The sequence below is a fragment of the Haemaphysalis longicornis genome, unplaced genomic scaffold (assembly GCF_048455015.1).
Source record: "Haemaphysalis longicornis isolate Haplotype H1 unplaced genomic scaffold, Haemaphysalis longicornis Haplotype H1 scaffold_9, whole genome shotgun sequence".
Classification (NCBI taxonomy): domain Eukaryota; kingdom Metazoa; phylum Arthropoda; class Arachnida; order Ixodida; family Ixodidae; genus Haemaphysalis; species Haemaphysalis longicornis.
The window spans coordinates 54,951,728-54,975,992 of NW_027526460.1; the positions used below are offsets into that span (position 1 = coordinate 54,951,728).

Genomic DNA, 24,265 nt, shown 5'->3' on the forward strand with positions numbered 1-24,265 from the left:
ACTTTTGGGTAGGCTCGAGCCCGTGCACACATCTAATCTGGATGTCCTGGCCGGAGTAGCGCAGGGCGATCTCCCACGGGTCAGTAAGTGGCGCCGCTCCCGCAAGATTACTTAGGTTGTAGCACTGTAAGGCGTGTAGGGCTGCAAAACAAGCGAGTGGCCCAATACAGTTACCCTGAAGAATGGCCTGCGAAATTAGGAACTCCCTGTGGGCAATGGTTGGATAAAAATAATCGGCTGCGAGGCAAAATTGGGGGCACATCAGCCTCCCGGAAACAAAAAAAGGAACATCACGAAATTTCACTTCCAAATTTTATATTTTTATTTGTATTGCAGAGTCGTTGGAAGAAGTCGGAACACGGTGTAGGCGCCGCCTGTTACACAGCACTCAGTAATTCCTGAAAACAGCAAGTAATAAAATATCAGTAAGCATCACAATGGTCAAACTTCATAAAACATGTCTGTTGCGTTTGAGAAAAATTTAGAACAAGCTTGCTGTTCAGACCATTACGTTCCTTTAACAGTTTTACTGGCTCTGGTTTTATAACAATAAATCACGGCGCACATGATGCGAATTCCGCCGACGAACTTTGCTCAGTAGCAGCAGCCGACTGGACGCGCCACGGGTCCTTCGCCCACGTGGACCCCACATTATCTAGTTCTCTCGACCACGCAGGAAATAATACTTTCCTCTATGCATCTAGAAGAGCTAGATCTCCGTCAACTGCGTCGTTGTCGTTTTAGTCTTTTTACTGCCTGTTTCGCTGTAGCTTCGCTCCATGTGGTCCGCGCTTAGGGGGAAGAATTGATCTCCAGTACTGTACAATGAAGGATTAATCACGTATAGCAGGCTGTGTGTAACTCTTTCTAATAAAGGCAACCAAAAATGATAGCCCTTCTTGCTAGACCAGCTATAAATACGGTATACACGCAAAGCTCGAACGTGCCGGCACCTAGCAGACTATATGAACATAATGTTCTTACATTAGCGTAATTTCTGTGTAACCAAATAGCGCTTTACCTGCTAAACTTAGGTTGCTGCAAAAATGACTGCTGTAATTGCTGAATTTGTAGGTATACGTTTAAAGCGGACATGAAGACAAAATAGAAGTTTGTTTAATTAAAAAAAAACTATAGCTTCAGTATTTCACACAGATCGTTTGCAGGCACTAAAGATGTTTGTTTATTAACCGAAAAAAAATGCAAGAATTATTAAAAACGTTTTATAGCCAGAAGTGACGTACTATGCGCCAGCACTGAAATATTTTTATCAGCGTGTTAACTGCAAGTGATTCGATAAAACGCAACTTGGGGCCACAGTACAATGGCCGGGTAATGTGTCTAAAGCGGTGGTATAGGTCGGCAGCCGCCAATCGCACAAACAAGATTCTGTGATGTCATAGATACGCTGCCGGAAAGGGGCGGAGAGTCGGCACTCCTTGTCATCTTTCTTTGATATCTTTGTTATTTGTTTGAAGTTTGCCACAAAATTATTTACATTGCTACCGGTATAAAGCCGTCTTTTTTAATGAAGGGAACTTGTATCTTGGTTTCATGGACCATAAAAAAAAGCTAGGGTATCTATCTCCCCAATACCGCAAACAAAAAATACCGGCTAACCTTCGTCGGTGTGAGGCTGGCTGTGTCCATGGCATACTTCACACTTCATGAGCGGCTTGCGCGGCTGGATGATCCGCTGGATCTGGGAAGGAAGTACGAAATTATTTTTAAATGCTTGTGTAGTTCTTCGATAGAATGGAAATTCAGATAAAAAATGAGAGGTTAGCCTATTTAACAAGGCATACAATTCACACACTATTTATGCTGCATAAAAGGTTACTCCCCAGAATAAAGCTGCCCAAAATATTAGTAAAAAGGCATTAACGAAATATCACTTACGACCACCGTTAAGGGTTTTTTAAGTGTGTTTTACTGCAATGTGATTAACAGGTAACACGCAGAAAACAGGTGGATGGTAGGACAATAGAAACAGACGCGAAAGATCGGCCGTGCTTAAAAGGCCGGAAACTGTGCTTTGCATTTACAAAAAGAAAAAAAAGGACATTTTAACCCTAGTTGAAAGTTTATTATTTGACTTAGGCCGAAACATTAGGCTGTCCGTACATTAATAGCTATGCATTGTGCATCTTGGTTAATAAAGAGTACTAAAAGTAGTGATGGGAAGTTTTGTGTCGTGAACGGCCTAAAAAGTGTACCGTATGCTAAAACGTACTTGTCCCGGTTTAGTTTAGAACACAACGCTAGCATGGAGTAAAAGCCCGTTACATTGTTGTAATATCGTGCCGTGGAAGGCGGCAAAGTCTGCCGTTTCCCTAAATCCATGTATGACAAGTATCCCCCCCCCCCCCCCCTATATATTACTGATGACGACGCGACAAGGTTCTGACTGCTCGTCATCTGTTTGGATACATCAGCCACATTTCGATGTGTCGCGCCATCAAGTGTCCGCGTTGTCCAGCCTTTCCACACAGGTACCGCGCCATTAAGGTTAGATGTGGTCCTATCGGCTGGCAGCTTGTGTCGTCGTTTGTTGGGGCGCTATAATATATTACGTTGTGTTCTTACCCAGTAAAAACGTTGGGAAATACTTATTTCATGTTTTCCTGAATATTGGGATTATTTGGTGCAACGACCCCGAAATATTTGGCCGCATATTTTACAAATACTGCTAATTCCCTTTGCTCCCAAGCAGGATGGTATGATTTACAATACCACATATTTTAACCATGCTGCTGCGTACGTCCACCATAAAGATATATAAAATTGTCAACTGACATTTGCACACGTGTTGGCCTTACAAGACGCCGCATAATAGGCAAACACCACTGCGGCGGCTTGCTCGTCTCCCATTAGACAAGAAAACGTACAAAAACCGGCCGTAAAATTTTTACCTTGCTGCGCGGGAACTACCGGAAGAGCGCGATGCAAGGGCCTGGTGCTGCTGCTGCAAGCTGTTTGCTCCCAAGCCACTGCTGCTTCCAAATCCGTAACCACCGACGTAGGGGCTGCCGTATCCATAGCCGGAGCCGTATCCAACGCCGTATACTGGGTATCCAAAGCCGTATCCTCCTACTGCGAATGGTGCTTGGTAGTATCCGAAGGCAGGACCCCATACTCCGTAATTGTTTCCTCCCAAGCTGCCAGAGGCCCAGGTGCTAGGGTAGGACGACCATCCATTGTAACCAGGTGCGCCAGAGCTGGCGCCGTTCAGGCCTCCAAGAACGCCACCTTGACTTCCTCCCACTCCGACTACTCCACCGGATGGACTTGCGCCTGATCCTACTGGACCATGTTGACCTTGCAGACCGGGGAGCTGCTGGCCAAGGCTGCCGCCAAAGCTGCTTACAAAACCACTTCCAAGGTTACCTCCGGAGCTGCTTCCTGGAGCTCCGTGACTTCCAGAGCTTCCAGAAGTGAATCCAAGGTTAAAGAAACCTGGCTGTGCGCCGGCGCCGGGGAAGGCACCTGGGGCACCGGGGAATGCACCTGGAGCACCGGGGAATGAACCTGAGGCACCGGGGAGTCCAGGACCTGAGACGCCAAAGGACAGTCCTCCTGCTGCGCCACCCGCTGAGGCACCGAGACGAGAGGACGATCCGGAGACAGGCGCTGAGCTTCCGCCCAACGAGACAGCACCATTTAGGCCTGACTCGGTCTTAAGCGCAGCCTTGGTTAGCGATGCTGGAAAAAATATCAAAATTTTACAAAAATGTTTTTCCCTGGTTTTTTTAAGGTACTCGCTTCAGCTCATAAGCTTCGCAAATGAGTTAAGACTTAAAGCTACGCGGCAATGTTAAGAGGCATGAAAAAAAAGTGCAGAATTATATTAAAGGATCTATTAGGTTATTTTGGTAAAATACTGTAATTACATTCACGACAGAGTTTTTCTTTTTACAAAGCCTATTTTTCTGTCCAAGCATTTGTTGTTTGTCCGCGCACTACGAATACCTTTAAAATAGTTTTATAAAGCGAATACTTTAGGTTCAGGTTGATGATTACTATCGGAAGCTCGAACGCTTGAGAGAAAGAGAGAGAGAGAGAGAGAGAGAGAGAGAGAGAGAGAGAGAGAGAGAGAGACAGACAGACAGAGAGAGAGAGAGAGAGAGAGAGACAGAGAGACAGAGAGAGAGAGAGAGCTGTTTATCAAAAGAAAGCAGAGAGGTCTGCTAGCATATATTCGCCTACATGCTACTCTGCGAGGATGGGGTGAAGGGAATAAAGGCCCTAAATGGAGCAGGGCGAAAGAGAGGGCAAAAGAAGAAAGAGGTACATTTGTGTCAAAAGGTACCATTCCGATGAGCTCGAATTTGCAAAATCAGACATTCCAGCGCGGGTATTTAAAAGCTCATTCAACTTGCGCTCCTTTTTATAAGTGACTTAGGACTAAAACTATTTTATTTTGCATGGGCGTTTTATATAGGTGGAATAGCTTTTTTTTTCTTTAGTTGAGCATCACTTTAATCATTTTTTTTAAACAAACAGGTGCTCCATGGCTTGTCCGCCGTTCTTAGTTGTTAACGGGCTCAGAGAACATCGTGTTTGAGGAATACAAGGTAAGAGACTAGGGGAATCAGCGTTTTTATAAGACATTTCTTGCATAACAACAAACAGGTGATGTATGCATATTCCACACGAAGAAGCGTGGAGCATAAAGCTCTGTACACTATGGAAAGCCCCATTACTCTTACGCAGCGTTGCCTAGGCGTAATTTCTGTAGAAGTCACCTATGTTTAATGAGTTTCTTTTTTTAGTACCCAATGGCTGATAAAGAAGCCAATTCGTGGCGTTTGTTTAGTAGATGTTTTATTATAGGTGTGAAACATACCGGGAAATGACCTACTAAACATTAGAAAAAATATCATAAATGTAGCAGTTTTAAGGACACTTAATGAAGCCTGCCGCATTCACCTTAATCCAGTTCGATTGTTTCGTACGTGCGTAAAACGCAAGATAGACATAATTCTGTCTAGAGAAATTTTATAATAGACACGATTTAATGATTTTACAACAGACTAATCAATGACAGATTTGGCACAATATTCTTAATATAAAAAATGGGATATTCAGTTGAGACGTTTACACACACAAAAATTGCCACTTCTTGGGGGAACGGTAGATCTGTTGCGTCTGGCGTTTAATTCAGCCGTTTCTGTCATACCGCAAAGCTCACAGAATATATAGGACATAAAAACCCAAACGTTAGCCGGCCATTTGGGCTTAAGAAAAAACGGAAAAGAAGTTAGAAAATTCTCCGTTAATAGCCTTCTAAAGGTCGCAATGAAATTTTTGCGTGCTCTATATCTTGAAGAAGGCTTCCGATGCCAGTTGTTCAGTGATCGCGGGCGCGTTTCCGATCCCAAAATCTCTACAAAGGGATGTGCGACATTCTGTTCCCCGAGTAAATAAAAACCCTTCCGGCGCTATGCAGCAGGTTAGTTATACGCAGGGGTAGGCTGTATCCCGCACGTTCAGCGACCCATAAGGAACCAAACAGCCTTCATTTACGCAAACAATGGCTAGAAATCACCTAAAAACATTTCAGAACATGACGGGACCGTAAAAAAAATGTTGGAACGGCAAGGGCTTCAACCACCCGCGGCCGTTAGTGTCAGATCCCTAGACTTTAACACTAAGCCATGGAGGCCGAACAGAAAGCTTCTTTTAGCAGAGGCTCAGAGGAATAGCAGAAGTGTGGATGAGAGAGAGAGAGAGGGGGGGGGGGGGGGGGAGTGCTTGAAAGTTAACTACTAGATGGCACTTGCGTAAAAGGTTGCGCAGCGTTTGAACCTATACATCGGAACAGAGTATTGCAGCCCTTTCACCTGCTTGCATTTAAAGTGACACCTACGATATCATAAAGGTATCCGCATAGCCGTCGTAGTCAGCTGCGCATAGCAGCTTTTTTTGTATATAGCACGCCTAATCGTTTGACGGGCCTAAAGGGAACAGTTTCAGAATTTTTAGCAACAAGAATTCTTGAAGAAAAAGCTACTTCTTTTTCTCAGTGTTGCTACTGAGGCTGTAATATTGTTTTCGGCAAGCACACGCAGAAAGAATATAGAATTACAACTAAACGGATTGCCGAGGTCAAGCATCTCACCTGCGGCCAAAAGGGTGATGGCGAAGAAGGGGTTCATGGCTCCACTGGTCCGCCTGTTGTTTCTTCTTCGACGACAACTGCAGAAGTGTGACATTCTCACTGCGTACGCGCGTATTTATACTCTTCCCGGCTAAATAACATCACAACGAGAAAAATGCTGTGCATTTCAGTTCTTTTTGTTACCAGCCTTTCGATTGTTCGCGTCTTCCAACAAAAAATATAAAATAATATGGAAAGAAGAAAAGCGCCCATAGTTTTCAGCAGAACTCCCGCTCTTAGCTTTTGAAATAGCGGGAAGAGCCTATGCGTTTTTACTTTTGTTTCGTTGTTCTTCGTTTCTTCCTTTTGGAACGAGTAACGTTGCTCCAGAAGGAGATGCTTACTTTGTTCGCTGTAGAGGCACAAAGGATCGGGTAGTACCGGACTAAGATCTGTTTTTCAATAATAAGTTCCATTTGCATATATCCAATATCCCCAATATTTTGGCTATCGGTCTACATATATTCTTTTTGTCATCGTTAAAGAAAGGTGAGCCGAAGCGTAGAGACTGGTTCGTGGTAAAGAACAGTCGCCTTTTATAAAATATAAAAGGCGGAAAGAATACTAGCAAGAAGAAACAATCATTAGAATAAACCGAAAAGAGAACATCCAGTTTTCGCCCCTTTTTGAAGATTTGCTACATAAACTTGAGTCGCTGTTGGGTGGGTTCGTTTCGCGCCGCACAAGCCAAATTTCAGGTCAAATCAAGTCAAGTCGTTTTTATTTCCAACAAATTTCGTTAGGGGCCTTCCCGGCGAAAAGCGGCCATAGTTCGCTTGAACGTGCCTGGTGGCCCGTACAGGCAGCAAGACATGTGAAGGAACAGACATGAAAGTGATGCTCGATCAAATTACAAAACAGATCTAACGATGCACACACGTCAGGGATTAACATATTGTTCCGGGATCGTTTCCTTGGCTCCTTAATATAAATTGAACCAGTGACCAACCGCTCTCTGCGGGTATGCGCCCTCTGGGTAAGTGAACCCATAGGCTGGAGGAGGAAGGTGAAGACGCTCGCTGATGATGGTGTGCGTGCAGTACCTGGGACATCGCGGCTGCCTTGTCTGCCTTTACTATCCCGTTTATTATTGTAATTACTATCTTTAAATACATCCCCTTCGTTGCCACGTCACATCTTGTGGTGCAGGTCCTGCTTCCCGTCTCCGTACCTCTCGCCGGGCCAGTTTGAGACAATACGGAGCTTCGGAGCGGGCGTTACGTTCACAGCTGCATGATGCCGCCCCCCGGTGAGCCTGGATCTACTCCGACGCTGGTCATCGTTTCTCACCCCCGTAATCCCGGTGATTTTACTGGCACTGATAGCGTCGACACGGATGAGTGGCTCCGCATGTTTGAACGCGTCAGTGTTCACAACCCGTGGGATAAAACAACAATGCTGGCGAAAGTTGACTACCACTGTAAAAAGACGGCCCGGACATAATTTCTAAACAACGAAGCGAAGCTAACAAGCTGGAGCATCATAAAACAGGAGTTCCTCGATTCGTGCAATGAGTCCGCTGTCCGTCAGCTAGCCGCAAAGAAAGATCTTTCTTCGCGCCCTTAGTCCTGTACTGAGTCATATGCCACCTACATACAGGACGTGCTGCCTCTTTGCGCGAAAGTGGATCCCAAGATTCCGGAGGCTGACAAGATTGGGCATGTACTTAAGGTCATAGCAGATGATGCCTTCAATCTGCTCATGTGTAAACAGTGTGCCAGTATTGACTCGGTGCTGAAGGAATGTGCTAGCGAAATGCCGCCGCATAGCGCAGCACACCTGGCTGCGTCACACCGCAGCAGCCTCACCGTGTGCGTATCTGACAGCGCCTCCCAGTCCACCGATGGCACCAGGCCCCATGCCATATTCTGACAATTTGACCAAAAACGTGTGCCGAGAAATCGAGGCCATGGCCCCGGCTCCTGTGCACCACCATGGGCATGACCAGACCCTGCCGACTATATCCCTTATACAGGCCGTGGTCCATGAGGAAGTCGCCAACCTTGGCATCCGCCCTGTGTGCCCTATGGCTTGTCCGGACGTCGGCCAGAACCTTCCGTCTTCATTTGCCAGGAATAGCTTCCCGCGGTGTTATGACGCAGCACCTTGTTACCGCCGCCATAGCCCTGCGGAATGGAGAACCCCTGACAACCGGCCTATCTGCTTCGAGTGCTCTCGCGTTGTTCACGTCGCCCGTTATTGCCGACAACGCTGGACGTCCCCACCACACTCCAGGTTTTCGGCCACCTCCTACTCTTCTGACGATCGGCCTAATAAATTCGCCCTGGTACTCAACACCAGTATGTTCCCGACAGCTCCCGCAGCAACCGCTCTGGCCGCTCCCCATCCCCACAATGTCGCCAATTTCGTTCGCCGCAGCCTCACCGCCCTTCACCACCGACTTCTTACGCACGCACCTCTCCGGGAAACTAGCCAATGCAGCTCCCGGAGGTTATTCTGCATGTTCCACCCGGCCTGAAAATCCTCTGTTTACTAAGACGACGAGTCGAAATTTGCTTGACGTTGATGTTGACGGTGTTCGTGTGAGTGCTCTAATACATACCGGTGCCAATATCTCCGTCATGAGCTCCAACCTTCGCCGCCGCCTCCGTAAGGACCTGACGTCTGCTCCAAATCCTGTCGTCAGAGTGGCTGACGTCCATATGCCTACCGTTGAACGACTGTGCACCGCTCGGGTTGGTGTTGGTGACCATCAAATTCCTGTCGTGTTCTCCGTCTTCGACGCATGCCCCCATGACATCATTATCGGGCTTGAATTTCTCGCCTATTGATTGATTGGGGGGGTTTAACGCGCCGACGCAACGCAGGCGATGAGGCGCGCCGTAGTGGAGGGCTCCGGATTAATTTTGACCACCTGGGGATCTTTATCGTGCGCCGAAATCTCGTACACACGGGCGTTTTTGCTTTTCGCCTCCATCAGAAAAGCGGCCGCTGCGGCCGGGAATCGAACCCGTGACCTCGTGCTCAGCAGCGCAACGCCTTAGCCACTGAGCCACCGCGGCGGGTATTTTCTCACCGACAACGCCGCGCTTATTGACTGTGCCACGGGTAATCTTCGTCTTGACCTGCCGACCGGTCTGTTGCCGACACCAAGCTCCCCAACCGCCTATGCTCCACAGGACATGCCCACTTGCTTCCTAACACAATGACCTACGTCCCTTTGTCACCATGCACACCAGTTCCGGACGGCGACTACATCGTTTCACCTATAACCGGCGTCCTCCTCCGACACCACGTGGCTTTTACTTACACTGTCGTCACCCTCGCCAGCAACCAAATCAGCCTGCCCTTCCTTAATTTTGGTTCTTCGTCCCAAGTTCTCCACGAGTGGATGTCGCTGGCCACGCCCTTTTCCCCTGGACGAATGCCAAATTTCTGCCGTGTCCACTGTCGCCAACTTGGTGCCCCGGAAGATTCCAAGGATCGTTGGACCACCCCTGGTGACATCGCAAAAATGATAGCGTTGGACCTTCCTTCGTCACAAGCTTGCGAGTTACGTTGCCTGCTTTCGTCGTGCAAAGACATTTTTGAGGAGGGTTCCAAGCTGGGCTAGTTGGAATTTAGACATTCTTGGATAAAGCCAGCGCGAATTCAGACGAAGACGAAGGAAGTAACCACAAGGACAGCCGCTGGAGCTTGAAAGTTTAAACACTGAACAGAGCCCGATGTAAGCTGGGCTAGTTGGAATTTAGACATGCTTGGATCAAACCAGCGTGAATTCAGACGAATACGAAGGCTGTCCTTGTGGTTACTTCCTTCCTCTTCGTCTGAATTCGCGCTGGTTTTATCCAAGAAAGACATTTTTGATTTGGACGATCACCCCTTGGCACAAACATCGATGATAACCCGCCGCATAAACACCGCGAATGTGAGCCCAATCCAAACGCGACCATAACAGGTATCGCACGGCGAACGCAAACTCATTCAAGATGAAGTCGATAAAATGCTGAAAAAGAATTTAATTGAGCGTTCTTCCAGTCTACGGGCGTCACCAGTCGTTTTCCTGAAAAAGAAAGACGGGTGGTGGCGCTTCGGCATTGATTACAGGAACTTGAACAAAGTAGTCAAAAAGGACGTTTATCCGCCATGCCACGGGCTCGTTCCCTTGGCTCCTTGCTATGAACTGAACCACTGGCCAACCCCTCTCTGCGGGTATGCGCCCTCTGGGATAAGGGAACCCATAGGCTGGAGGAAGAAGATGAAGACGCTCGCTGATGTAATTACTATTGTAAATATATCCCCTTCGCTGCCACGTCACAATATTTACAAATACAGTAACACATTTGTCGAAAGTTCCTGTGAAAAAAAAAACGCATTCCCACTCCTACACTTCTACAAGTTACAAAAAATTCCCCGCATTTCCCCGAGGGGAAGAATGTGAAAGTGCGAATGCACGAGTTGAATTTGCGCGGTTCGGTAATGTTCGCGAAAGAGAGATCACACACACACACACAACTACAAAGAAAGAAAGATGCATTTATTCACAGACACCTATTTGTGTTGTCGTTGTACTTGATTGCTAGAGCGGATCTCAGCTTTGAAATTTCGTGTCAGTACTCCTTTAAGCGGGTGCATTAGCCCTTCTCACGCCCGATTCCTGGCCAATCCCCCACGTGGGTATGTGCCATGTCAGCGGCCAGGCAGCGCGCGCCCATCTCCCCCCGTTGCCAAGGAAGACGAGGAGATTCCTGGCCAATCCCCCACGTTGGTATGCTATGCGGACATCACCGGTGGACGCAGGTTCAGGGTCGCTTAAGAAGTGCATCGCACTTAAAACCTTCTGCAATAGGAAATGCACATGTGCGATAGGAGTGCAAGGGAAAATTGGCAGAGAACAGGAAATCTCCACACTTGCGTCGATTGCGTGTAATGCGTCTACAACAAAATGATACCAGCATTAACAAAAGGTGCATTATTTAAGATGGAGAGAAATATAAAATGACCCTGCTACAAGAGTTCAGCACCCATCAGAAAATCATAACGCTAAATTCTTCTGCACTCCTTCGCAATCCCACTTCATATGATTGGTGTAACTTCGCCATTGGCACGCTAAATATTGATTTTTCCTTAGTAATGTAGCGGCGCGTTTTAAATACTTCTTCCGCGCGCAATGGTTCGACCATGCCTCCAACATGGCTAGATAATATTTATTCATTCAGTAAACTTTATATAAGACGAGCCTTACGTGCCGATGCTAGGGATGGTACCTGCCCTGTGCGGGGAAAAACACACTTGGCCTTTCCTTACGGAAGCCACTAAATGCAAAAAGTGAGAAAATGAATCTTCCGGGCAAACAAGACAACTATGAATGTAGTGAGCAAAGAAGGAAGCGCGCAAACAAAAACAAACAAGCAAACATGTCTGCAATCCTAGACTGTGGCGCTCATATCCTATACTCGTCGTTAGTCAATCTCCTGCGTGGGTGCGCAGGTTTGGGGCAGTTTTCTTTTTTAAAGCCCGGTGGCCTTACAGGTCTATCTAGCAACGACTTGCTATTTTCCTACGGTTATCCACTACAATTTCCCTTCATGAGCCGTGGGACATCCTAACGACGAGCGCCGGCTTGGGTGCCCAGCAACTCCTCGTGTTCAGGGCTGAGGCAGCACGCTCGTCCCATGGTCTCCTGGAGTAAGGGACCACTCTCACATCACCGTGCTCAAAATAAAGTTTTCCTCCTCCTCCTCCTGGAGTTGCGGCAGAACCTTAAAACTGCAAAGGATCATTGTTTCTCCTGGTGTACTTCACAATAGCTCGTAAAAATTGTGTACGTTTTTGTATTTTTACGTTTTTGTAATGCAATATTATGCCTAAAATTATACGATAATTTTAGAGCTCCATTGGAGCTCAATTGGAGCTTGTCTAAAATTGCTGACATAAAACATGCTCGGAACAGCGATACGAAAGCGATTACAAATTACAAATCTATCAGCCTAATCTTTGTCGTAGAGGACACGTAGAGGACACGTAGAGGACACGTTGCGCGGTAGAGTTAGATAATCCGTGGAACCGGTGCAGTTTAGGAAATGCTACTTAAAAATTAGTCAAATTCATGCCGGCAACTCTGTAATGAAGAAATCCGCCGAGTTCAAATAACCTTTTTGCGTACGTAACTTTGTAGATTACGGAAAACCATTTGATTGAGTAGAAACATTTGCTGTTGTGAAGTCATTCAGAGCACAGGAAGTAGAGACGTACTTAAAACTCGTAGAAGACATATAAGTGGAATGTACAGGAACGATAACCCGTAGCAATAATATGGTTATTCCATATTATGAAGGTGTCACACATGGGGAAACTGTCTCCCCGAAATATCTAGAGGGCTTTTTAACAGATTGATGGGCAAAAGTCAGGAATGCGAGTAAGAGGCGAATATTTGAGCGCTTGAGCTTTGTAAGTGACATTGCGTTATTCGTGTGAGGCGGAGAACACCTGCAAAGAATTTTTCAAAACCCATACTCAAAATTCTTAGGGTAATTATAAATAAGTCGAAAGTAATGTCTAACAGACATACAGAAAGTGTCCCCGTCAGCCCTGACAGTGAAACACTAGAAGTGGATAGTATAACTGACTATCTTCGGCAAGTTGTGAGATCCGGTATACCGTGATAAGGAAAGAAGAAGAAAAAAAAAGCTGGGGAAATTCGGCAAAAACTCCAAAAGAAACAGACCGTAGGCTACCTGTGCCACTAAAAAATGAAAGGAGCTCGCACTAGCGCGTAAGACTTGAAGGTAGCGAAGCTTTACGCAACTTTCACGACAATCACGATGGTTAAGTGATTGCAGCCGCGATTGCAGCCGATTTGCTCCTTCTTCGCTGCCGTAATGACTTTTACTCCATCATTCTTGCTATAAATGTGAGCTTCCTGCAATTTTTCGGAAGTGATAAGCATTAGACGTCACCTTGGAGGGGCGTACACTATGACCTGACTTTCTTATTTCGAGCAAGTGTTGCCATTATTACGGCGAACGCTGGAATTTTTGTTTTTTCTTTGTCCAATTTTAGTAAATCTTTTTAAGTGGCTTGACATGCGTGCTCCGGGGACGCTGGGCGGTAGCCGCGAGCTACGCACACACAAACGCTCGCCGATCGCCGCAACCTTGGCCAGTCCCTCTAAGTGGGTATGACTGCCTTGACAAACGTGCGCCGGGGCGCATATAGGCGTTTCCTAGTCAGCACAGCCACTTCCGCTCGTCTCCCCCCTTTAGTGCGGCCTGCCGAGTCGTCTCACGAACAAAAGAACTCCTGTGAAAGGAGAAGTTGACACACTGGCCACGGCGGGAGGTAGGGGTGCTGCTTATGGGCGAAGAAATGATTGCGTTCATAAAGGGTAAGATGAATGAAGGAAAGCAACGAAACCGATGGAAAGAAAAGAGAAAGCCGAGAAGTTGGTAGAATAAGGAAATAAAAGAGGCTATTGACCAGCGAAAAAAGGCATTGAGAGAACGTAGAGAGGCAAAAAAAAAACTGGTATGGAACTGGAGGTTGGGAAGGAAAAAGGGGATATCTACCGGGGGAAAAAACTAGAAGTGCAGAAAATGGTGCAAGCAAAGATCAAGCAGAAAAGCGGGCAATGGATGGAAGAATTACGAAAGAAGTACAAAAGCGCATCCAAAAAGTTTTGAAACCATGTCAAATTACCAAGTTCAAAAAACGATATCCGTCAAAAATGTTTGATTGATAAGGAGGGGAAACATTTAGAAGAGAGCACGCGTTCGCGCATATTTATCGAGTGATTAGCGAGAAGTTTAGGGCAATAGAGGCAGGGAAACCTGCATGAATAACATCATCGCCACAGAAGACTGCGGAAAGGAAAAAAAGTTTGAGCAACCTTGGTTGGAAAAAAGCAGAGCAAAAGGTTTCCCCCCAGACATCAGTGGGCCCGGACGGAATACTAATGCAACTGATAAACCTGCTTGGGCCTAAAAGTAAGGCATCGTTTATGAGGGCAATAGATAAGGTCATACAAGCCAAACAAATACCGGAGGACTGGGTAGAAAGTAGGATGAATTTAATATATAAAGGCAGAAGCAACAACGCCAGTATTGATTCATACAGACCACTTACAGTACCGTCAGTGGTGTATAGATTCGTAATGCAGGCGATAAAATCAGAAATTCAAGCACGGATGGAAGAAAAAGAAATCCTTGGGAACTGCAGAATGGATTTAGACAAGATAGGCGATTGGATGATAATTTGTTCGTAATAACGCAATGCATTGAAATTGCGAAAGCACAGTATAGACCATTATGGATTGCGTTCTTGCACATTAAAAGGGCACATGACAACGTGAACAGAGAACTGCTGTGGAGAATGCTGAAACTCCAGAGATTAGATGACGAGTTAATACAGTTCCTTATAGCAATCTATAAAGATAATAGAGTGCACCTTACATGGGAAGGACAGAAATGCGCCCAGTAGGTCAACATCCATCGGGGACTGAAACAGGGATGCCCTTTGAGCCCAATATTGTGTATGCTTTGCATGGCAATGTTAGAAAAAAACTGGGAGAAAGTCAAGTAGGGTTCAACCTAACGTATATCCTGGAAGACGAAGTGGCATAACAGCGTATTCCGGGAATGTTACACGCAGACGACATTGTTCTTTTAGCTGTTAACGAGACCGATATGCAACGGCTCTTAAATAGTAGCGGCCAGGAAGCCACCAACCTCGGTTTAAATTGTAACGCAGAAAAATCGGGAATAATGGGTTTCAATGACACTACCACTGACGCAGTGTCTATTCAGCACGGCGAATTACCCAGAATGAAGGAATATAAATATTTGGTAGTGTGGCTACACGAAGGAAATAACTACTTAAGGGTAAGGGAAAGCGAAACGCCGCTATAATGAGGCATAGAGCTCTAGGAGGGGGGGAGGGGGGTATAACATATATGAAATAGTGAAAGGAATGTGGAGTAATGCTTAATGGTTCTGGGTCTCACATTTGCGAATGCTACACTCTGCTTAACATCCCACGTACTATCACGCCTTCAAATCAACCAGAAAACAGTAGGCCGTTTGGCCTTAGGCACGCATGGAAAAACAACTAACGAATCAGTGCAAAGAGATATGAGCTGTGCGTCGTTTGAAGTTCGAGAAGCACCGAGTAAAATATGTTTTGAGAGGAGGTTGAGAGCAATGGATCAACGTAGGTGGGCAGCTAAGGTCTTTAGGTACCTATACTTGAAAAGCGTGGACACGCAGTTGTTAAGGAAGACTAGAAGGCTAATGATGAAATACGGAAACAACAGTGGAGAATCCAAAACACCCAAGATAACCAAAAAAGAGGCAAGGCAGATAGAAACGGATAAATGGAGAGAAAAAGGGGAAGCTAAAACGTCGTTGGAGATGTACAAAGCGGAGAAATAGGACATCAGAAAGGAACATTTCTATGATAATTCCCAGGGCAGTGCTTTGCTTTTTGAGGCTAGAGCAGGTTGCTTGGGAACTAATAGCTTTGTAGGGAAGTATTCTCAAAATGATGGAGTATGCGTAGTCTGCGGAAAAGAAACATAAACTATGCGGCACATAGTGTTAGAATGCGAGGGTATCCATCCAAATCTACATGAGGGAAATATTCGGCTTGCAGAAGCGCTAGGATCTAAAGGTAGCTCAGAGGAAGTGAAGTTTAACGGTGTCGAGGGGACGAAAACAAGGTTAGAATTCTGGTGAACGAAAAGCAGAGAGGGGAATATTGCCTTGAACAGTTACCACCTGTAACAGAAAAAAAAAAGTATTTTGTGTCTAATAAGTTTTTGTGCCAGCCCTAAGCAGAGCTAGTATTAAACCAAGAGTATAAAGCATAGGTATATTAGTACTTTTTGGTAAGATGACACGTCATCACCCCGCTACAAAGGGGGAACCAATAGCGATCATCATCATAATTAATCAGAAGGTGTCTTGCCCCAGCTCGCACCTCCTCGTGCGAAGGTGGCATTCTTTCTACTCTTGGAACTTTTACCCTGCTATCGTCCGGTCAACATGCGGCCTAGATTTGTTTTGTGACTGCTGTTAGGTTTACTAGTCTGTGGATGAATTACACTACACGCGATGACTAAAAATTGTTGTGTGCGGCTTTGTAAATCGAATGCCTCACGAAACCCGTAACTGTGCTACCATGAACTGCCGTCGAAAGAAAACCTCCGGAATGCCTGGCTGCGGAACATTTGCCAACAAGGGAGCGACAAGGACAGCCAGGGGCAGCCGACCTCCAGGACAATTGTGTGTTCACTTCACTTCACCGCAGACGATTACAAAGTAGGAATGAAACGCAAGCTGCCGCTTCCAACAGCTGTGCCGACTCAGTCTCTGTCCTAGCCAACCTACATGTTGCTGTCTTGTTCCACGGAGCGCAGAACTCTGCTTCGTGCCCCACGTGAAGCATGCATTCCAGCGAGAATTTCAGGGGAACCAACGTTAGCGTCGGGTGGGAAAAAAGCTAAACGCCCTCGTTTAGACGAACCCGACGCTGGAAGCGCAGCCAGTGGATACTAGACACAATAAAACATAACTTCAGGCGAGTTTGTGGATGATCACGAACACAGTGTATAAAAAACTGAAGAATGCCAGACGACATTCGACCTGGATGGATGCACTGAAGAAACGAAAAGAAACGCACATCGCATTGAAATGAAAGTGTATGCAGAGACAAAATGAGCGCTTGCAAAAACTTCAGCAAACCTCTAATGAATGCAGAGAGAAAGTTCAAAAATATGAGGACGACCGAGCTGTGCAAGCTCTATAGACCCTTTCGGAAGCCGAAAACCACGGAGATAGATGTGCCGAATGTGTCATGGAACAGATTATCTACTTTGATAAGGCGCGGCCGACATGGCAGGAACCCACGCTTCGGGTTGTTTGTTGTGGAAGGAGACTTCTTGTAAAGGCTACGATCATGTGAGGGCTGAGGTGCAGAAAAGTACTGAAGCTGCCGTGTCGAAGCACACTACAAATTTCGTCGAATCTTCTACAGGAGAGACGCACGTAAAAAGCCTAATGAAGGAACGGCGCCAAGTGGAGAGACAGGGCTTCCGGTCACAAAAAGAGCCATACTGCAGCCTGATTATTGACGAAATGCAAATCAGCCAAATGTAATTTATGACCATCACGTGGACACAATTTTTGGTCTTTTTCGTATCGGCTGTGAACCTCGAACCGGCGGTGCCACTGAAATAGCCAACAGCTAGGCTCCTCTGCTTTGTCCTGCGGGGGCTTTCCACGGCTTACGTTATTCCCGTAGGGTATTTTGTTACCAGGAACTTGAAGAATGACCGGCTCCGTTCCTGCCTCTCAGTGTGCTGAGAGCTGTGGAAGAAGCGGGGTTTCTCATTATCCGCATTGTCACGGGAGGCATGTCGGATGACAACACACTGCAGCATGTTGTGCCGCATCCAGTGCGGGAAAATGACCCACTGCTCCGTTCATTTGACCCAAACCACCTCATTAAGAAACTCAGAACAAACCTGCTAGAGAGAGAGATGTTATTATCCAATGCCAACCTGCATGTCGCGAAAATAAAGTCGCAGCGACGCGAAATTTCCGGTATAAATAACCTCAACAGGGCTATCCCTTTAAACGCGGGGTCAGATGTTAAGGACGATATCTCTACTCCACGTAAATAGCCTGTTCAGCAGTGCGTCTCAAAGGAAGCATGACACAGCACAGCAATACTTAAGCCGAACCATTAACAACTGCTAGCGCAGGTGCCTGATTGTGTAGCGAATTTCGTAGTCGCCGCCGCCGAGTAGCCGGCGCGTCGCCGATAGCCCGCGCCACAGGCGACGCGGTGGAGGGTGTTGTGTCGTGGGCGACGGCGAGCGGCCTCGGCGGCGACGGGAGCGAAGGCTCAGCGCGCCGGGCCCACGCACAAGCCCAAGAAGAAAGAGTGCGGCCTGCCCGTACCAAGACCAGAGCCCAAAGAGACCGTTTAATCTGGCCGTTAGCCTGAGGGTAATAATTCGACGAGAATACGTGGCGGATACCTTTTTCCTTTAGATACTCTTGCATTTGTTTGGAGACAAACTGGGGTCCATTATCAGTCACTAAAACCTCAGGGAGCCCTTCCCGACTGAAAGACCAGTCCAACAACTTAATGACATCCTCAGTTGAAATGGAATTTGTGCCCAGAACCTCAGGCCACTTAGAGTAGTAATCGACTAGTGTAACAAGAAATCGGGGGTACGACACATCTAACGGACCGACGATGTCCATTCCCAACTTTTGCCAAGGCCCTTCAGGCCATTCCACTGGCTGCAACGGAGCTACATGAGGCTTAGCAGACTTGTCTGCCAGCTGACAAACGTGACAATGCTTTACATGTTCTTCAACATTGCGATCCATTTGAGGCCACCAGTAACGTTCCCGGAGAAGTTGTTTCGTTCGTACTATTCCTTGATGATTTTCATGTGCTAACTCGAGAAATGTAGGTACCAGTACACAAGGAATGACTACACGGTCATCACGCATGAGTAATCCGTCCACAACAGAAAGTTCATCCCTTACATGAAAGTAAGCAGTTAAATCACTGTGTACCTTTTTCTTATCAGGCCAACCCTTTGACACATACTCTGCTACCTTCTGCAACGTCACATCGGCCTTCGTTGCCAGCTGCACGGTTTCTTTATCGACTACTGATGTTACTAGTGACACTATCTCTTCCTCCTTAACAAGTTCTTGACCGGTCTGAATGGGTAATCTCGATAGAGCGTCAGCCACCAGATTTTCTGACCCTTTGCAATACTCGATGTCAAAATTGTAGTACAGCAGACGAGCTGACCACCGTGAAATCCTTAAAGGTCTCCGACCTGAGTCTCCTGCGGCTAACAAAGCAACTACAGCCTGATGGTCAGTTCTAAGTGTGAACCGTCTGCCCCAAAGAAAAATGTGCCACTTTTCGCACGCGAACAAACAAGCCAGCGCTTCGCGCTCTCCCACAGAGTATTTTCTCTCAGTCTCCGACAAAGTTCTAGATGCAAAGGCTATGGTTTCAAGCCGAGAACCATACCGCTGCTGTAGTACCGCGCCAATTCCCACATCAGATGCGTCGGTAGTTACTACTACAGGCAAGTCAGGATTAAAGACCTTCACAACCGGAGAACATGTGAGGCACGCTTTCAACTGATCGAAACTGCGCTGAGCATCATCAGACCAACAAAACGTCTGACCCTTCCTGAGCATGAGGCGAAGTGGTTCAACTATCTCTGCATAGTTCTTTATGAACTTAGCATAGTATCCTGCAAGACCTAAAAATGATTGCAGTGACTTTATGTCCGTAGGAGCGGGAGCATGAACTATAGCTTTTACTTTGCTCTCCAAAGGTGAGATGCCCTCAGCCGAAATCTTGTGACCCAAAAAATCAAGTTCCTTGACCGAAAAAAGACATTTGTCGTTCAACTTCATGCCACTGTTTGCTATACATGTTAAGACTTCAACCAGGCTCGCGTCATGCTCAGCTTGAGTCTTTCCCCACACAAGAATATCATCAAGATAGCAAACAACATTTTTGCAATTTTTTAAGATCTGAGACATCATTTTTTGAAAAACCGCAGGCGCCGACGCCAGACCAAAACACACCCTCTTAAACCTGAATAAACCTTCATGAGTCACGAAAGTAGTTAAGTCCCTACTGCCCTCTTCCAGCAACAACTGATGATAAGCCGACGCCAAGTCAAGCTTAGAAAAACAAACAGCACCATGAAACATCTGCAACAGCTCTTCAACATGCGGTAAAGGATACCCATCAATGATAATTGCCTTATTCGGTTCCCGGAGGTCCACACACAGCCGAATGTTCCCGTTCTTTTTCCGGACGACGACGAGTGGCGAAACCCACTCCGAGGCGTCGACACGCTCAATGACATCATTGTCCTCGAGGCGTCGCAGCTCGCTGGACACTGGATCACGGAGAGCAAGAGGCAATCTTCGTAGCTTAGATGCAACTGGAGTCACACCTGGCCGCCGTTGGATCTTATGCGAGACGTCCTTGACAAGACCCAACTCGCCGTTGAAGAGATGTTCGAACCCCGGGGGCACGTTCACGGGACACTGCACTGCACACACCGATGCTAGTCGACACGTAAGAGACGCACCGTCGATCTGAATGCCCAGTTGCTGGATGGCGTCGAGCCCCAAAAGAGATGTCCCTTTGTCGGTGACGTAGAATGTGACGGAGCAAGACCGTTGCAAGACTTGAACAGGAGCTTGGAATGAGCCGCGGATGCCGATACGTTGTTTGGAAAAATTCCACAAGTTGACGGAAGCCTTGGACAGCGCATGCTGTTTACTGAAGTGACGCTTGAAATCTTCGACAGTCATCAACGACACGGATGCTCCGGTATCGACTAAGAGTTGCATGGTCACTCCGCTGACTTCGGCTTGAACGACTAAGTCCTTTCTTGGAGGATTGTTGACGCTGACTTCAGCTTGGACGACTAAGTCCTTTTTAGAAGAAGTGCTGACTGTTAAGACGGAAGATCTTGCGGGTGCGTTGATCTCCGTGGATGCTGGATGCTCTACAGGTTCCGGTGTCGAAGCGGATCCCGTAGCTTCCTTCGAAGAAACTCGATGCACTGGTGCCGGCTTACGGCACATCGATGCGAAATGTCCCCACTTATTACAAGAGTTGCAGCGCCGATTTCGGGCTGGACAATTTTGAAATGCTGAATTATGCCATTTATTTCCGCATCGTTCGCACAACTGAAGCTTGCCTGCAAACTTCTTCTGCTGAACTGTACCGCGGAACTCTACAGCTGACTGCGGATGGAAACGTCCATCTTGGGGGCCACCATCTTGTCTTCCCGAACCCGGTGGAATGACGTCACGGCCTCCCCGGCTGGCCAGGCCATCTTGAATTCCTGTGCCGCCATCTTGAGCGCGCCGGCCTCCCCGGCGGCCCAAGCCATCTTGATTCTCCACGCCGCCATCTTGAGCGCGGCGGCTTCCCCGACTGTCATCTTCCGCGACGCCACCTTCTCCTCGTCGACCTACTGCTTGTACTTGATGCGAACCGAAGGCTTGGTTCGCCAACGACAAGGATTCAAAACTCCGACCAATCTCTTCAGCTTTCTCCAAAGACAACCTTTCGCCATGTGCGAGCAGCTTTTCTCTAACCTGGGGGTTAGACGTTCCATGTATGATTTGATCTCGGACGCGCTCCGCGTACGTCAGCCCGAACTTGCAACGTACGGCTTTCTCCTTTAGAGCGGTCACGTATTCTAAAAAACTTTCCCCCCGAAATTGACGACGGCTTGTGAACTCATGTCGTTCAACAAGCGTATTTGTGGACGCAGCGAAGAGCCGGTCCAGCTGCTCCAAAAGTTGGTCGAATTTCGAAATGGCCGGAGCCGAGGATGCGGTCACACTACAGTCGGTCGCGGAGTCGGTCACGATAGGGCTGGTTACATTAGCGTCGGTCACGTTACTGGCGGCGTCCCTCCTTGCTTCGTCCTGCTCCGCCTCAGCAAAATACCTTCGTTGCCCCTCCCTACCCAAAACACTGACGAGCGCCGACGCGCGTCGTCCGTCATTCCAGTCGCTGCCGCCAGCCGCCTCGAGATGGGCCTGAAACAATTTTTTCCAGTTATGCCACGGAATCGGAGGCGGCCCCGGCAATTCGAGGAAAACGGGCAGGTTATCGAAGAGGCCCATGCTGCCAAGCAGGAAGGAGAGAGATGCAGGAGCAGAAGCAGAAGAACGAAGTAGGGCGAGGCCTAAACGACGGTTCGACAAGCGTCAGCACAAAGAACGCTAGGCCTCGCGACGCCAGACGCGCCGGACAGTCACACTCGAGCGAGGTCAAACGCACTCACGTTTTCATTCTGCCGGACCCGTCAACGACGTCGTCGCAGCAGACGAAAATGATCCCATCCTCGTCGCCAAAAAGATGTTGTGTCGTGGGCGACGGCGAGCGGCCTCGGCGGCGACGGGAGCGAAGGCTCAGCGCGCCGGGCCCACGCACAAGCCCAAGAAGAAAGAGTGCGGCCTGCCCGTACCAAGACCAGAGCCCAAAAAGAACGTTTATTGTTCGACAAGACGACACCTAGACGCATACGCACGTGACCCGTCACGTGCGACCACAGCAACGACATCTAGTTACAATTACCACAACCAAGCGCCCACAGTGAGCGGGCGCTCCACTAGAGGGCGCCACTACACCACATCATCTTCCCGTGCAAAAGAAGTTCGCACACTCTGCGAAATACGCCACTACACCACATCATCTTCCCGTGCAAAAGAAGTTCGCACACTCTGCGAAATACGCCACTACACCACAGAGGGAATGAGCACTACCGCTCTCACAGGCGGAGAGGAGCATTCGGCGGGCCGCACCAAAAAAGGGAGATCAAGCGGCCGTGGCGCACCCAAATGACACGTGGCGCCATCTAGGGGCATGTTTGAACGATATCAACGTGCTTGTGGCACTCAATTAAACCGCCCAGAGCCGTTTGAACTCGTAGCGTAGCTGTTCTGCCCCTGTATGGCAAATATTCCAACCCGGGTTGAAATCCCGTTACCACTGTATTTTTTAGTATTTTTTTATTTTTGAATGGTTTGCAGTCTTGAAGATTAATATTTTTATGACGCATATACACTATATCTAACTTATAGCAATCCGGTTCTAACAAAATACCAGCTATAACAAACAAGTCTTCGTTTCCCGTTACCATTTGGACGCATTTTGTAACGCCTCACATACTTGGACATGTGCATGACGGATGGGCAATCCCTGGGCTAGAAGAGGAAGAGGAGCGATCCTCAGGCGTGTGCGTTTGGAGCCCCGTTCATTCCTGTGAAGCTTCTCCGTCCTGTCCAGGAAATAAACCCCCCTGTTACCGTAACAGACTTGGTGAAGGTGCGGGGTAAACCCAGCGGAAAGCGGCGTCACTGAATCTTCGCCGAAGCCGTCGCGTAGCTGGCCTCTCGCCCGTCCGAGAAGTCATGGCGCCCCCGGCTCAAGGCAACTCTTCGGCGACACCGCCCGGCGGCTGGCAGCTGCAACGAGAACCACGGAAGTTCGAAGGCAAAGCGGAAGAAGACGTCGATGACTGGCTCACCCATTACGAACGAGTGAGCAAGTACAACCGTTGGAATGCGGCAGACAAGCTTGCAAACGTCGTATTTTCCTTGGAGAGGACCGCCCTTGTGTGGTTTGACAACAATGAAGCGAAATTTACGACGTGGGATCGGCTAGTAGAGTTAATGAAGGAAAGGATCGGTCACGCTGAAGCCAAGAAGAAGCGAGCGGAGCAGACTCTTCTGCAGCGACCTCAAGTCCCAGGGGAAAGCTGCACCACCTACATTGAAGAAATTCTGCAGCTGTGTAGAGTAGTGAACGCCGAAATGCCTGAGGACGACAAGGTGGGCCATCTACTGAAGGGAATTGCTGAGGACGTCTACACATTCCTCATTAGCAAGGAGCATTTGGACACCGTGTCGGATGTAATTCGGCATTGCCGCAAGGTCGAAGCGCTAAAAAAAACGCCGTATAACTCCAAAGTTTGGCAGCTTATCCAACGTGACTACTGTCGCAAGCGTTGACAGCACGTCTCCCGCTGATCTCGCGGCTACCATACGGCAAATAGTCCGTGAAGAGTTGCGGCTACATGAAGACGTCCCAACATAGGTCGGAGTACTCACTCGTGAGTACACTCATTTGTACTCATTTGTACTCAAACTCACGAGTGAGTACGATGATGAGTGATCACACACCCAGAAAAAAACAGTGAGTACGATGACGAGTGAGTACAGGGGTAAGTCCACTACTCGTGAGTACAGTACTCATGAGTACACTACTCATGAGTATGAGTACTGATGAGTACAGTATTCATGAGTATGAGTGCTCATGAGTTTGAGTACTCATGAGTACACAGTGCTCATGAGTACACAGCACTCATCAGTACACAGCACTCATGAGTACACAGCACTCGTGAGTACACAGCACACATGAGTACAATACTCATGAATACTGTTTTTGCGAGTGCTTGCACTCTTGAGTATATGCACTCCTGAGTACAGTAGTGCAAACAGTAGTGCAAACAAGAAAACGGACGACAAAAGCTGCCACCCGAAGACACACAGAAAAACGCAG

At 47.7% G+C, this 24,265-nt stretch overlaps 1 protein-coding gene and 2 long non-coding RNA genes across 3 annotated transcripts in view; 1 reads left to right on the forward strand and 2 right to left on the reverse strand.

The window, feature by feature from the left end:
- The window catches only part of LOC144151337 (uncharacterized), a 102,194-nt gene that overhangs the window by 47,573 nt on the left and 30,356 nt on the right, over positions 1-24,265 (forward strand). The window lies entirely within an intron of this gene.
- On the reverse strand, positions 299-6,221 carry LOC144152039 (uncharacterized). Its single transcript, XM_077683229.1, has 4 exons — positions 6,122-6,221; positions 2,913-3,702; positions 1,621-1,702; positions 299-398 (listed from the first exon to the last, which is right to left on the reverse strand). Exons 1-3 carry the CDS (start codon positions 6,213-6,215, stop codon positions 1,666-1,668), a joined length of 921 nt encoding a protein of 306 aa, XP_077539355.1. The 5' UTR covers positions 6,216-6,221; the 3' UTR covers positions 299-398; positions 1,621-1,665.
- On the reverse strand, positions 19,702-22,443 carry LOC144151667 (uncharacterized). The gene is made up of 2 exons (XR_013318935.1): positions 21,987-22,443; positions 19,702-21,738 (listed from the first exon to the last, which is right to left on the reverse strand). It is a non-coding gene; the product is annotated as an uncharacterized LOC144151667 (long non-coding RNA).

Bases quoted from the DNA above. Each gene is read 5' to 3' on its own strand.
- LOC144152039 (XM_077683229.1), bottom strand. From the start codon at position 6,215: ATGTCACACTTCTGCAGTTGTCGTCGAAGAAGAAACAACAGGCGGACC. The intron at 3,703-6,121 runs GTGAGATGCTTG...TATTTTTTCCAG, and splicing joins CATCACCCTTTTGGCCGCAG to CATCGCTAACCAAGGCTGCG. The intron at 1,703-2,912 runs GTAAAAATTTTA...CTTCCTTCCCAG, and splicing joins GGTAGTTCCCGCGCAGCAAG to ATCCAGCGGATCATCCAGCC.